The sequence below is a fragment of the Oryctolagus cuniculus genome, chromosome 2 (assembly GCF_051225735.1).
Source record: "Oryctolagus cuniculus isolate XC-2025 breed Fujian yellow rabbit chromosome 2, ASM5122573v1, whole genome shotgun sequence".
Taxonomy (NCBI): Eukaryota; Metazoa; Chordata; class Mammalia; order Lagomorpha; family Leporidae; genus Oryctolagus; species Oryctolagus cuniculus.
This window is the reverse complement of record NC_142868.1, coordinates 1544817-1556272: the sequence shown is the minus strand read 5'-3', so window position 1 is coordinate 1556272 and position 11456 is coordinate 1544817. Positions and strand designations below refer to the sequence as shown.

Sequence of the window (11456 nt, the reverse complement as noted above, 5' to 3'; positions counted from 1 at the left end):
GCAGCTCTGGCTTTGGCCTGGCCCAGCCCCGTCACTCCTGTCACTCCGAGAGCGACCCAGCGGGTGGGAGTCCCTTTCTCTCTGTCTTCACCCCCCTCCTTGTAACTGCCTTTTTTAAAGGTGCTCACGTCCCCCAGGGGGACCTGGGTTTGTCTCCTGCCAATGCGGTCGCTGGGAGGCGATGGTCGCGGCTCAGGGATCCCCGTGCCCACACGGGGGACCGGGCTTGTCCCGGCTCCCGGCCAGCCCAGCCCTCGCAGGCCCCGGGCGGGGAGACCCAGCAGACGGGCACACGAGAAGCCGACCGTGAACAGCCACGGTCCACACCCGACAAACACCGACCTCATACACTGATAAAAACCGTAAGATGAGCGGTGTTCTGGGCGTGTGAAGACGGCGGGGTTGTGGCCAGCGCCACGGCCGCACAGGGAGCCGATGCCGGCGTGGTCCTTGGGGCGGGAGCAGTCGGGGCCCATCCACAGGAGTGGAGTCTGGGTGCGGGCGGGGGCCAGAGCCGTGAAGCTGTCTCCACAGACCCCCACGCCAGAGGACGCGCCAGGACCAGCAAGCACACTGCAAAAATGACGTCAATCAAGAGGCGGACACCTAGTGGAGCTCTCTAAATGCCCAGGGGGCCGGAGCCGGGGCCCAGAACGCAATCTGTGCCTCCCATGTGGGCAGCAGGGGGCCGGGGCCGGAGCCGGGGGTCGGAAGTGGTGAGATGTGGGCGTCCTGGCCGGCAGGCGAGCTGGACCAAGTGCCTGCCCCTGAAGTTTTTTTTTTTTTTTTAAAGATTTATTTATTTGGAAGGCAGAGTGACAGAGGAAGAGACAGAGTATCTTAGCTCTGCTGGCCCAGTGCGAGGCCAGGAGCCGCACCAGGGCCCCGGGAGGCGGCAGGAGCACACGCACGCTGCAGGGAGCAGTGGTGCCCTGGGCAGCCGCTCAGCCCGCCGTGCTCAGGGCCACCCCGAGATGAATTCCGGTCAGATCAGAGGTGCCTGCACTTCTCTGGCAGTCCCGGCATCCTGTGCGGAGACCTGCCAATGCGGTCTCCCAGCCACAGAGGGAGGGCGCGCCCGTCTGCGGGCTCAAGCCAGGGACTCCATCGGGTCTCCCACGGAGGGTGGCAGGGACTCAAGGCCCCCAGCCGCTGCCGTGTGCCCTCCCAGGCACACTAGGAGCTGGCGCAGGACTGGGGGGCCTGGACTAGAGCTGGCACCCATGCGGGAGTGGGCAGTCCAAGCAGCGTCCGGACCTGCCGTGTGCCCAGCGGTGTGGTTTCTTTTCTGGTACCGCAAGTTCGCATTTTCGGTGGCGTGAGGATGTGCATACAGATGAATAAAAAGTTCCCGACTGCTGGTGAGGGGCCGTCTCCAGTGTGACTGCCGCCGCTGGCCTCCCCAGGGCAGCACCTGGAAACCGAGGGGGTCCCAGGGCGTCCCCGTGTGTGGGTGAACGGCCAGAGCCAGGCCCTGCAGCTCCAGGTCCCTGGGAGCCCGCGCCAGCGAGGTCCTGTGCCACCTGGGCCTGGCTCCATCTGGTTTCTGTCCCCGAGGACATGGGCTCTGGAGCCCAGAGCCAGAGAAACATGAGGCTATGTCTTCCAGAGCGAGCGGCGCCATGGTGGGGGGAGCAGAGGCCAGTGTCCGGCCCCCAGGGCGCCAGGGTAGGGGAGCAAAGGCCCAGTGTCCAGCCCCCAGGGCTCCCTGGCACAGCGCAGCTGGGACACTGGCGTGACTGTGGCCCCGTGGGCCAGGACGGGAGGGGCCTGCAGCGGGGGCCCTGCCCCTCTCGAAGGCACTGCGCCTGCGTGGTCCCGGCCCAGCCCGTGTCTCCCTTTGCCGTTTCTTCTTCCCATCTGGAAAAAACAAAACGAACAGGGACAGTCCTGGTCCCCCGTCTCGGGCGGCTGACCCATCTGCCGTCCCCGGCTTGGCCTCCTCCTCGTTCTCCGCACCCTGTGACTGCGGCGGCCCTGCCCCATGAGCTGTCCAGCAGCCCCCACGCCCGCCCTGCACGGAAGCAGGTTCACCGAGAGGCGGGACAGCGGGAGCTACAGAGTTCTAGGAGGTAAGTGGGAACCGGGCTGTGGCCAGGAAGCAGCCCTGAGCGTCTACAACCCCCCAGACCTCCCTGTAAAGGCTGTTCACTTCGTTCCTATTTCCAATCTAGTATTTGTAATTCACTATTTTATAAATCACAGCTCCCTCCAGCCCCACACCCCACGTGGCTGGGCACCCCTGACAAGGCCCCGGCGGCCCTACCCTGCGGGGCCTCTGCAGATCCTAACGCAACGTCCCCTCATCCCCAAGGCACTCCCCAGGCACCCTGCCAGGCACCGTGGGCCCTGCCCCACCCCACCTCGCGGCCTCGTGGCCACCGCCTCCCAGGCCCCGCCCGCTGCAGCCACCCCTCGCCACCAGCAGAAAGCAACCAGACGAGGTCTCCTGCTGTACTAATGTGTTCCATCTTTCAAAAAGAAAGACATGATTTTAATATCACTTAACAATATGTTAAAAAGTAGCCAGGCAGGCCTCCGTGTTAATAGTCGTACACTCTAAACAGACTGATGGTGAGTACTGGGCGGGTCTCGTTCACCTCCTCATTCTGCAGGGGTCTCACACAGGCTGGCTACGGGTCGGGGGTCAGACACGAACAGCGCGACGTGTACACTCAGGAACAGCAGACTGGAGGGCCCGCCTGGGGCAGGGGCACACGAGGGCTGAGTGACGGCCGACACCCCGGCGGGGACAGGGGACGGGACAGGGCGAGATGCAGAGGCGACGGAGCCACGTGATGATGCAAACTCGAATCCTGGCGGGACGTGGCGGGAACTACTGTTCCAATCCGACAGCACAGGGCTACGATCAGAGAAGTCGCACGCACAGACTACACGCACACGAGCTAGCGACGCGGGCCGAGCGGCGGGCTCCCGGTCTGGGGGTGTCTCAGGGTGGCGTGGCCTGGCCCGCCCCCTCTCTGGGCGGTTCTTGTTCAGTGGGCGGCAAAGGTGGCTTTTTTCAAGCTGAAGTTGGACCAGTTGATGGACAGCCTTTGCCGGGTCTGTCTGGCGGAATCCAAGCAGAACCTGCGAAGACAAGAGAGCCGAAGTCACCCAAGGAGACAGCCAGACTGGGCCGGCGCCACCTCCCGTCCCTGCCAGCAGCTTCCGAGGGGCTCGGGGAGGAGGCCCTGGGGTCAAAGGCAGGAGGGGTCCGCCAGGCACCCCACGTTCTCTGACCAAGCCCCCAGGGGAAACCTCTGATTGGCCCATGGCCTGTTCCAGAGTGAGTGCCGAGGGCCACCTTGTTCCTCTGAATGCGGCTGTGGGTGGCTGCGCCGGGCAGGAGGTGTGGCTGACCACAGCAGCCCCTTAGGCCAAGCCCTGGCAGGGCGGTGTAGCCTGGTGGACCCTGCAGTACCGTCCCTGGGCCTCTGACAGGAGGGCCACAGCTGGGGACGTGGGGTCACGAGGTGGAAGCAATCAGACCTCAGCCTTCACGGCTAAGGGCTGGCTGCCCCAGGACTCTGCAGCCGGGAGGGTCAGAGGTTAAGGTCGGGGTCGGCAGTTTGCCTGACTCATCCATGGTCACGGGAAGGCAGTGCGCATGGCACTGGGGCACGGCTGTGTTCCAATGAAACCTCACTGACAGTGAAATGCAGTTTGTGTACGTTTTGTGTCATAAAATGTTCTTTCCCCTCCAACTATTCACTTATTTTTATTTTGGGGGGTGTGTGGGGGGCAGAGAGCACACACCGTCATCTGCTGGTTTATTCCCCGTAACCCTCCCAACGGCTGTGGCTGGGCCGAGCCGAGGCCAGGCAGGCAGCTCAGGTCGTGGGTGGGGGAACCCGACCAGGCGCGCCGTCACCGCTGCCCCAGGGTGGGTGTGTCAGCGAGCCGGGGCCGAGTATCCCAAGCAGGTCCCCGACACGGGGTGCAGGCATCAGACGCTCCCAGCTCTGGAGCTGCCGTAAGCCAGCCTGAACTGGGTCTGGCCTGCGTGACCTGTGACCTCTGACCTGTGATGGACGTGCGATCCTGAGATTTCAGTCTATCTCGGCTCATCACGAGGGTCATCGCTGGTGGGAATTCATTATGGCGAGATGGGGTCCCACACTGGCTGCCCGCCGACCATCTTGGAAGTCCCACGGGCCCCTGCAGCCAGCTGCGGCCTCCGGGCTCGGCACTCGCTAATGCGGCTTTGGGAAAGACCACCCTGTGCCTGCCCTCTGCTTCCCTGGCAACACTGGCCGTTTTTTTGCATTAAATGAAGGAAAGAACATTTTCTTTCAAAACCCTACTATGCATAACTTATTTTTAAACTCCCTCATAGCCAGAACAGTCGGTTTTCTGCATGTGAAAGGCACAGTTACAGACGGGGAGGGGTCTTCCATCCACTGGGCCACTCCCCAGATGGCTGCCACGCCCAGGGCCGGGCCAGGCTGACGCCAGGAGCTCCAGCGGGGTCTCCCACGCGGGCAGCAGGGGACAAACGCTCAGGCCATCTTCCGCTGCTTTCCCAGGTGCATTAGCAGGGAGGAGTGGAGCAGCCGGGACTCGAACCGGTGCCCATGAGGATGCTGGCGTCTCAGGCGGCGGCGCTGCCTGCCACGCCACAGTGTTGGAGTTCTCCTTCTCACTGTTCCAGGGCAGCAGGAATTTGAGCGGAACCTGGACATGCGTCGGTGCCGGTCACTAAGTAGGTGAGACTGTCCATTCACAGAGCCAGCAGCACCGCCCAGGGCCGCGGCACGAGGCCTCAGTCCTAGAAGGAGAGCACCGCGCCTCCCTCCACCTGGCCACCGGGGGGGAGACCGAGCCCGGGGCCGAGACGCCCTCAGCCCACACTGGAGCGCCCGGCTCCGGCTGCCGACTCCAGTGGGCTCCTGCCGCCCGCGTGGGAGACCTGGATGGAGAGCCGGGTTCCCAGCAGCAGGCTTCTCTCTCCAGCCCAGCCCCACCCCTGTGGGCATTTGGGGGAGTGCACCAGCAGACGGGAGGTGCGTGTCTTAACAAAACCCACCAAGGGGGCCGGCACTGTGGCACAGTGTGACACCACAGCCTGCAGTGCTGCAGCCCGTGTGGGTGCTGGTTTCAGTCCCAGCTGCCCACTTCCCGTCCAGCTCTGTGTGGCCTGGGAAAGCAGCAGACGCCCAGGTGCTTGGGCCCTGCACCCACGTGGGAGACCCGGAAGAACGTCCTGGCTCCTGGCTTCGGATCCGCTCAGCTCTAGCTGCTGTGGCCATTTGGGGAGCGAACCAGTGGATGGAAGGTCTGTCTACCCATCTCTCTAACTCTTTCAAATAATTAAATAAATATTTAGAAACCAAACCAAACACCCTGTCAAGTCCAGAGTCGATTATGCTATAAACATTCTGGAAGCTTGCACTCCTGCTTCTGTCTCCTCCTAACGCTGGCAAGCACCTCTCTCCTGTCTCCTTCGTTCTCGTGTGGTCTATCAACTGCACGCCTGCTCACAACCGCAGCAGGGCTCCCCTGGCTGTTCCGGAAGGCCCCGGCCCAGGGTGCCCCCTCTGGCCTCACACACAGAGACTGCGAACATGCAGGACTAGAGTGCAGAGGCCTGGTTGCCCCCCACCCATCACAGCCAGCTCTGGGCAGCTGGTTGTCCTCTCCTGTCCTCCACAGCTCAGATGCACCCCGCAGGAGCCGGGCAGGGCGGCCTGCGAGCTCAAGGAACCACCACCCTCTAGGTATTTTTCCTCACTAAGTTTGTGAGACACTGCCCCGGCGCACTGCTCACTTCCGTGGCTGTGCGAAGCCACACAGTGCCCGGCCCCGCCCCCGGCACGTGTGCAGGGGTGGCCCTGTCAGGTTACGTGGGATGAGCGATCCCGCCTGCAGACCCGCCGGGCTCTCCCCCAAGTGGTACAGACGGTGCGGACGGCCGCTGGAGGCACACTCGGAGCAGGCGGCGGCTGCCTCGCTGGGATTTTGTCCACCGGCCTCTCCTTTCCGTGCCTACCTTTGCTGCTTGAGTTCTATGTTACGTGTACAAATTCAAGATTCTAAAGAAGTGCGACTTATCAATCTTATTTTATGGCTGTTTCAAGACCTCTTTTCCTACTCTGAGGTTGGAAGGGTATCATTCATCTTTACTTTCTTCCACATTAAAAGTCTGCTTTCAGGGCCGGCGCTGAGACGTAACAGGTTAAGCTGCTACCTGCAGTGCTGGCATCCCATATGGGCACCGTTTTTTTTTTTTTTTTTTTTTTTCCTAAAGATTTGTTTATTAGGGCCAGCGCTGTGGCACAATGGGTTAAGGCCCTGGCCTGAAGCGCCAGCATCTCGTAAGGGTGCCGGTTCTAGTCCCAGCTGCTTCTCTTCCAATCAAGCTCTCTGCTGTGGCCTGGGAAGATGGCCCAAGTCCACCCACCTCCGTGGGAGACCCAGAGGAGGCTCCTGGCTCTGGATCCGCGCAGTTCCGGCCGTTGTGGCCATCTGGGGAGTGAACCAGGGGATGGAAGACCTCTCTCTCTCTCTACCTCTCTGTAACTCTTTCAAATAAATAAAATAGATCTTTTAAAAGAATTTATTTATTTGAAAGGCAGTTACAGCGAGGCAGAGCAGAGAGAGAGGTCTTCCATCTCCTGGTTCACCCCCCAGATGGCCACAACGGCCAGAGCTGTGCTGACCTGAAGCCGGGAGCTTCTTCCGGGTCTCCCACGTGGTGCAGGAGCCCAAGGACTTGGGCCATTTTCAGCAGCTTTCCCAGGCCACAGCAGAGCACTGGGTCAGAGGTGGAGCAGCCGATCCAGCTCTCTGCTTGGCCCGGGAAAGCAGCAGAGGATGGCCCAAGTCCTTGGGCCCTGCACCACGTGGGAGACCCGGAAGAAGCTCCTGGCTCCTAACCTTAGCCTGTGGCCATTTGAACCAGCAGATGGAAGACCTCTCTCTCTCTTTCCCTCCTGGTCTCATGTTCTCTCTCTGGGAAGACTTTTGAAATAAATACATTTTTATTAAAAAAGTTTGCTTTCAACATCTAAAATTTTTTTTTAATATTTATTTATTTATTTGAAAGGCAGAGTTAGAGAGAAAGGACAGACTGAGAGATCTCCCATCAGCTGGTTCAGTCCCCAAACAGCCACAATGCCTGGGCTATGCCAGGCCGAAGCCAGGAGCTTCTTCCGGGTCTCCCACATGGGTGCAGGGGCCCGCTTGGGCCCCTTCTGTTGCTTTTCCCAAGCATATTAGCAGTGAGCTGGGTCAGGAAGTGGAGGAGCTGGGACTCAAACCAGTGCCCTACGGGGTGCCCGCACTGCAGGGGCAGCCTCACCTGCTGTGGCACAGCGCCGGCCAACATCTAAAGTCTCCACGGGAAAGCGACGGAGCACAGCGGGAGGCAGGCATCTGACGGAGCACAGCGGGAGGCGGGCATCTGACCGAGCCCCGCCCGCTGTGCGCACACTCTGCATCCACCTCACCCAGCTCAACTCGGTGCTGGCCTGCCACTCCGGCGTCACATTGACTGAGACCTGCTCAGTCCTCAGCAGGGGCTAAGACGACAGCCCCTTGTTCTTCCAGGAGGGTCTCAGATGCCCCCCTTCTGGTGCAAGAAGGTGATCACACCAACGTACATCAAGAATCGCTGTCCGCAGAGGCACGCTCCCCCTAGTCGAGCCCTGGGACACTGCGCTGCCCGGCTCCCGCGCCCCTCACACGCGAGGCCTTCTCCAGTCCTAGCGTGCTGGCTTCTGCGGAGCGCCTCCCGTGTCCGCAGTGCGAGCGCCGCTCTCGCCCCATCACACACGCCAGTTCTCGCACGCCCGCCGCAGGGAGGCCTACGTGCAGCAGCTCGCAGAGCTGGGGACGAGCCCACCCGTCCGGGACCCGTCAGACTCAGGGCACGAGCACGAGGCCTCCCGCGCTTCCCGCCTGGGCCTGGCCTGGGCACACGGTTCCTCTGCTGTCCTCACGGGTGAACTCCCCATCGGTGAGCCTCACGGCTCACGGGCTGTCCCTCGGACTTGGGTGCTGTCCACCTCTGTGCACGCAGACGTGCCGCGTGGCTGGCGCGACCAGGCGCTTTCCTTTTGCTTGCTCGGAAGCTGATATAATTGGCTGTTTGGTAACACGACCTCCTTTTGGTTGACATTCATTTCTGAGCTGCTGCACGGCCGGCCGGCCGCCCCCACCCCCGCCAGGCTTTAGGAGCCCCTTGTGGACAGCTCCCAGCTGCTCCTGCGGACAATGCTGGGAAGTGCAACCGCTCCACGGAGTGACCGACAGCGGCTGCGCCTCCTCCTCTGGGGAGGCCGCCTGGCGCCCACGCGCCGCTCCTTGCCGACCGCAGCAGCCGCTCCGACTTCCTGCATCTGTCACAACGATCCAACGCTCTTCTTGACTACATCAACGGAGGAAGTCACCCAAGTGGGTTTTCCAACATCACACACCCTTCGCGTCGCTGGCCACTTTGCTGGGGGACGCTGCTTTGTGAAACACACTCGTGGGTTTAGCACAAGAATATTTCAAGACTTTTGTATCTCATACCCACGAGTGAGGAAAACTTGTAATTTTTCTTTTTTCTGTGTTTTGGGTCAGACTTTGCATCAAAACTGCACCTGTCTCACGAGATCAAGCAGGAGTCTCCGCTTCCAGTTCCGGCCGTCCGTGACTGGTGACCCGCTCAGAGCTGGAGGACGTCGCTCTCCTGTCCAGCAGTCGCGGTAGTGGCCAGGCTTTCTATCTGCCCCATGGCTTAATTCTGTGTCTTATTTCAGGTTTGAAAGTCAACTGATGCCCCCAGTAGTCTCTTACTTTAACCTCTATGACATCTGTAGTTATTTCTTACTTTGCTTACATATTTACAAAATTAGATTGTATTGTAGGATTTTACACATGGGGGGGCCGGTGCCGTGGCGCAGCGGGTAAAGCCTGAAGCGCCGGCATCCCACACGGGCGCTGGTTGGAGTCCCGGCTGCTCCTCTTCCAATCCAGCTCTCTGCTGTAGCCTGGGAAAGCAGTGGAAGATGGCCCAAGTCCTTGGGCCCCTGCACCTGCGTGGGAGACCCGGAAGAAGCTCCTGGCTCCTGGCTTTGGATCGGCCCAGTGGATGGAAGACCTCTCTGTCTCTGCAGAGAGAACTTTGCACACACACAACACACACACACACACACACACAGAATACAGTCTAATGCACGCAGCCATCACTCCACTCTGACAGTTACCAAAAGCAGGATCGTCCTGTTTCTACCTAACGGCGTGTCCTGGCTGGTTTACAGCTCACCTAAAAGCTAATTTTGGCACTTCAGGCTTTGTTACCAAGAGCTCCCAAAAGCAGACGGTTTTTCATATGTGACGTTTAAATTCCGTGTAGTTTGTAGTTCTATTTTTAAATGTCCACTTCTTTTTTTTAGTTAATTACTTGAGAGGCAGAGACTGGTTTCTTCCTTGAACTGTAAGTTATTTAACTCACACGTTTAGATTCCCAAATGTTTAGGGATAAAAAAGTACTTACTGTAAATCCTTAATTAAAATACCATTCTAACTACTTTGTCTGGCATCAGTGCAAGTTTTATCTGAGGTATCTGCTAGTCTCCTTTATTTATTTATTTATTTATTTATTTATTTATTTATTTTTTATTTTTTGACAGGCAGAGTGGACAGTGAGAGAGAGAGACAGAGAGAAAGGTTTTCCTTTTTGCCGTTGGTTCACCCTCCAATGGCTGCCGTGGCTGGCGCACCGCGCTGATCCGAAGGCAGGAGCCAGGTACTTCTCCTGGTCTCCCATGGGGTGCAGGGCCCAAGCACTTGGGCCATCCTCCACTGCACTCCCTGGCCATAGCAGAGAGCTGGCCTGGAAGAGGGGCAACCGGGACAGAATCTGGCGCCCCGACCGGGACTAGAACCTGGTGTGCCAGCGCCGCAGGTGGAGGATTAGCCTAGTGAGCCGCGGCGCCGGCCTGCTAGTCTCCTTTATTTCCAGGTTCTTGGAAGCAGAATATACATATGACCATATGGAGGGTGAGCAGGTACTCACCTACTGTCCATCACGGCAACTGATCTAAGTGTGCGTGGGCTTATGATTTTAAATTTCTATTTATCCTACTTTTTTCTACACGTTTTTCTCTTTCTAGATGTTCCACTATTTTCCCCATATCTTGAGTATAAAAATCAGGTCAAATGGGGCCGGTGCTGTGGTGCAGTGGGTAAGGCTGCCGCCTGCAGTGCCGGCATCCCATATGGGCGCTGCTTCAGGTCCTAGCTGCTCCACTTGCAATCCAGCTCTCTGCTGTGGCCTGGGAAAGCAGTGGAAGATGCCCAAGCGCTTCGGCTCCTGCACCCACATGGGAGACCTGGAAGAAGCTCCTGGCTCCTGGCTTTGGATCAGCACAGCTCCAGCCGTTGTGCCCAATAGGGGAGTGAACCAGAGGATGGAAGACTTCTCTCTCAGCCTCCTCTGTGTGTAACTCCTTCAAATAAATAAACAAATAAATAATTTTTTAAAAAAATCAGGTCAATTTTGATGTTTATTACAATGTGGGAGTCCGACAAGCCTTTCTTGGGAAAAGCCCTCCAAAGTTCTGTGTATAGCCAACAAGTGCCCCTCCTCCATCCCTGTCCTGAACCCAGCCTCAAGGCACACTCACTCCTCCCGGGTCACAGCTTCCCCTGAACTGCCCCCACCCAGGCCTAGTCTGTTCCTTTAGGGTTGGAGGAGGTGCCTTTGTGAGATCAAACATGCCCTAAGGAGCAGAGACTGGGCGTGGGAGGGTCCCTCTGGAGATGTGCTTCTGGTGTGCCAACTCTGTTCCACAGCCTGGTAAAGCTGTCTTCACGCAAGGGGCAGTGGGCGCGGTGCTCCTTAGGATGCCCCAGTCTACACTAGGTGTGAGTCCTGGGGACTCTGCTCCGGGCTCAACGTCCTGCCAGTGCATCCTGGTGCCAGGGCTCTGGCTCCTGCCACCCACATGGGAGACCTGGGTGGAGTTTCAGGGTCCCAGCTTCAGCCTGGCCCAGCTCTGCTGTGGGCATCTGGGAAGTGAACCAGTGGGTTCAAGCTCTCTCTATTTCTCTGCCTTTCAAGTAGATTAAAAATAAACATTAAAGAAAAAATAATGTGTACCTCTAGGTTCTTTTAGATTCTACACAAACATACATTGAGAGAATAATGAAAATTTCGTTTATCCTTCTTGGTTCTTTTCACGCCTCTACAAACAGAAGCTGTAATAACGGACAGCCTTTCAATGGTCCACCTAAATGCGACATTGACTCAGGCGCTGACCATGCACCTCCGCCTTTCATCACGCTCAAGATGAGCCCCTCCCGTCCTGCTTTACTGAGCTTTATTACGACTGGATAAGCACCTTTAGCAAGTGCTTTTCTCCGCCTGCTGAAAACCTAAGCGAGACACACATCGTCCAGGAACATCTGGGTTCCGCAGCGGCTCAGAGGGGAGTCAGTGACTCTGCTCTACACCTGCTTCTTCT

General features: G+C 58.6%; 1 protein-coding gene across 4 annotated transcripts in view; it reads right to left on the bottom strand.

Annotated features, from left to right (window-relative positions):
- Positions 1 to 2453: 2453 nt before the first annotated feature.
- FAM193A (family with sequence similarity 193 member A) overlaps positions 2454 to 11456 on the bottom strand; it is a 154399-nt gene continuing 145396 nt past the window's right edge. For all 4 annotated transcript variants that reach the window (XR_016228478.1, XR_016228479.1, XM_070067973.2 and 1 more), the window contains one exon: positions 2454 to 3090. Coding sequence is in view for 2 of the 4 variants with exons in the window: in XM_070067973.2 (XP_069924074.2) it covers positions 2997 to 3090 (94 nt within the window). In the remaining 2 variants the exon portion in view is untranslated. The remainder of the gene's footprint in view (positions 3091 to 11456) is intronic.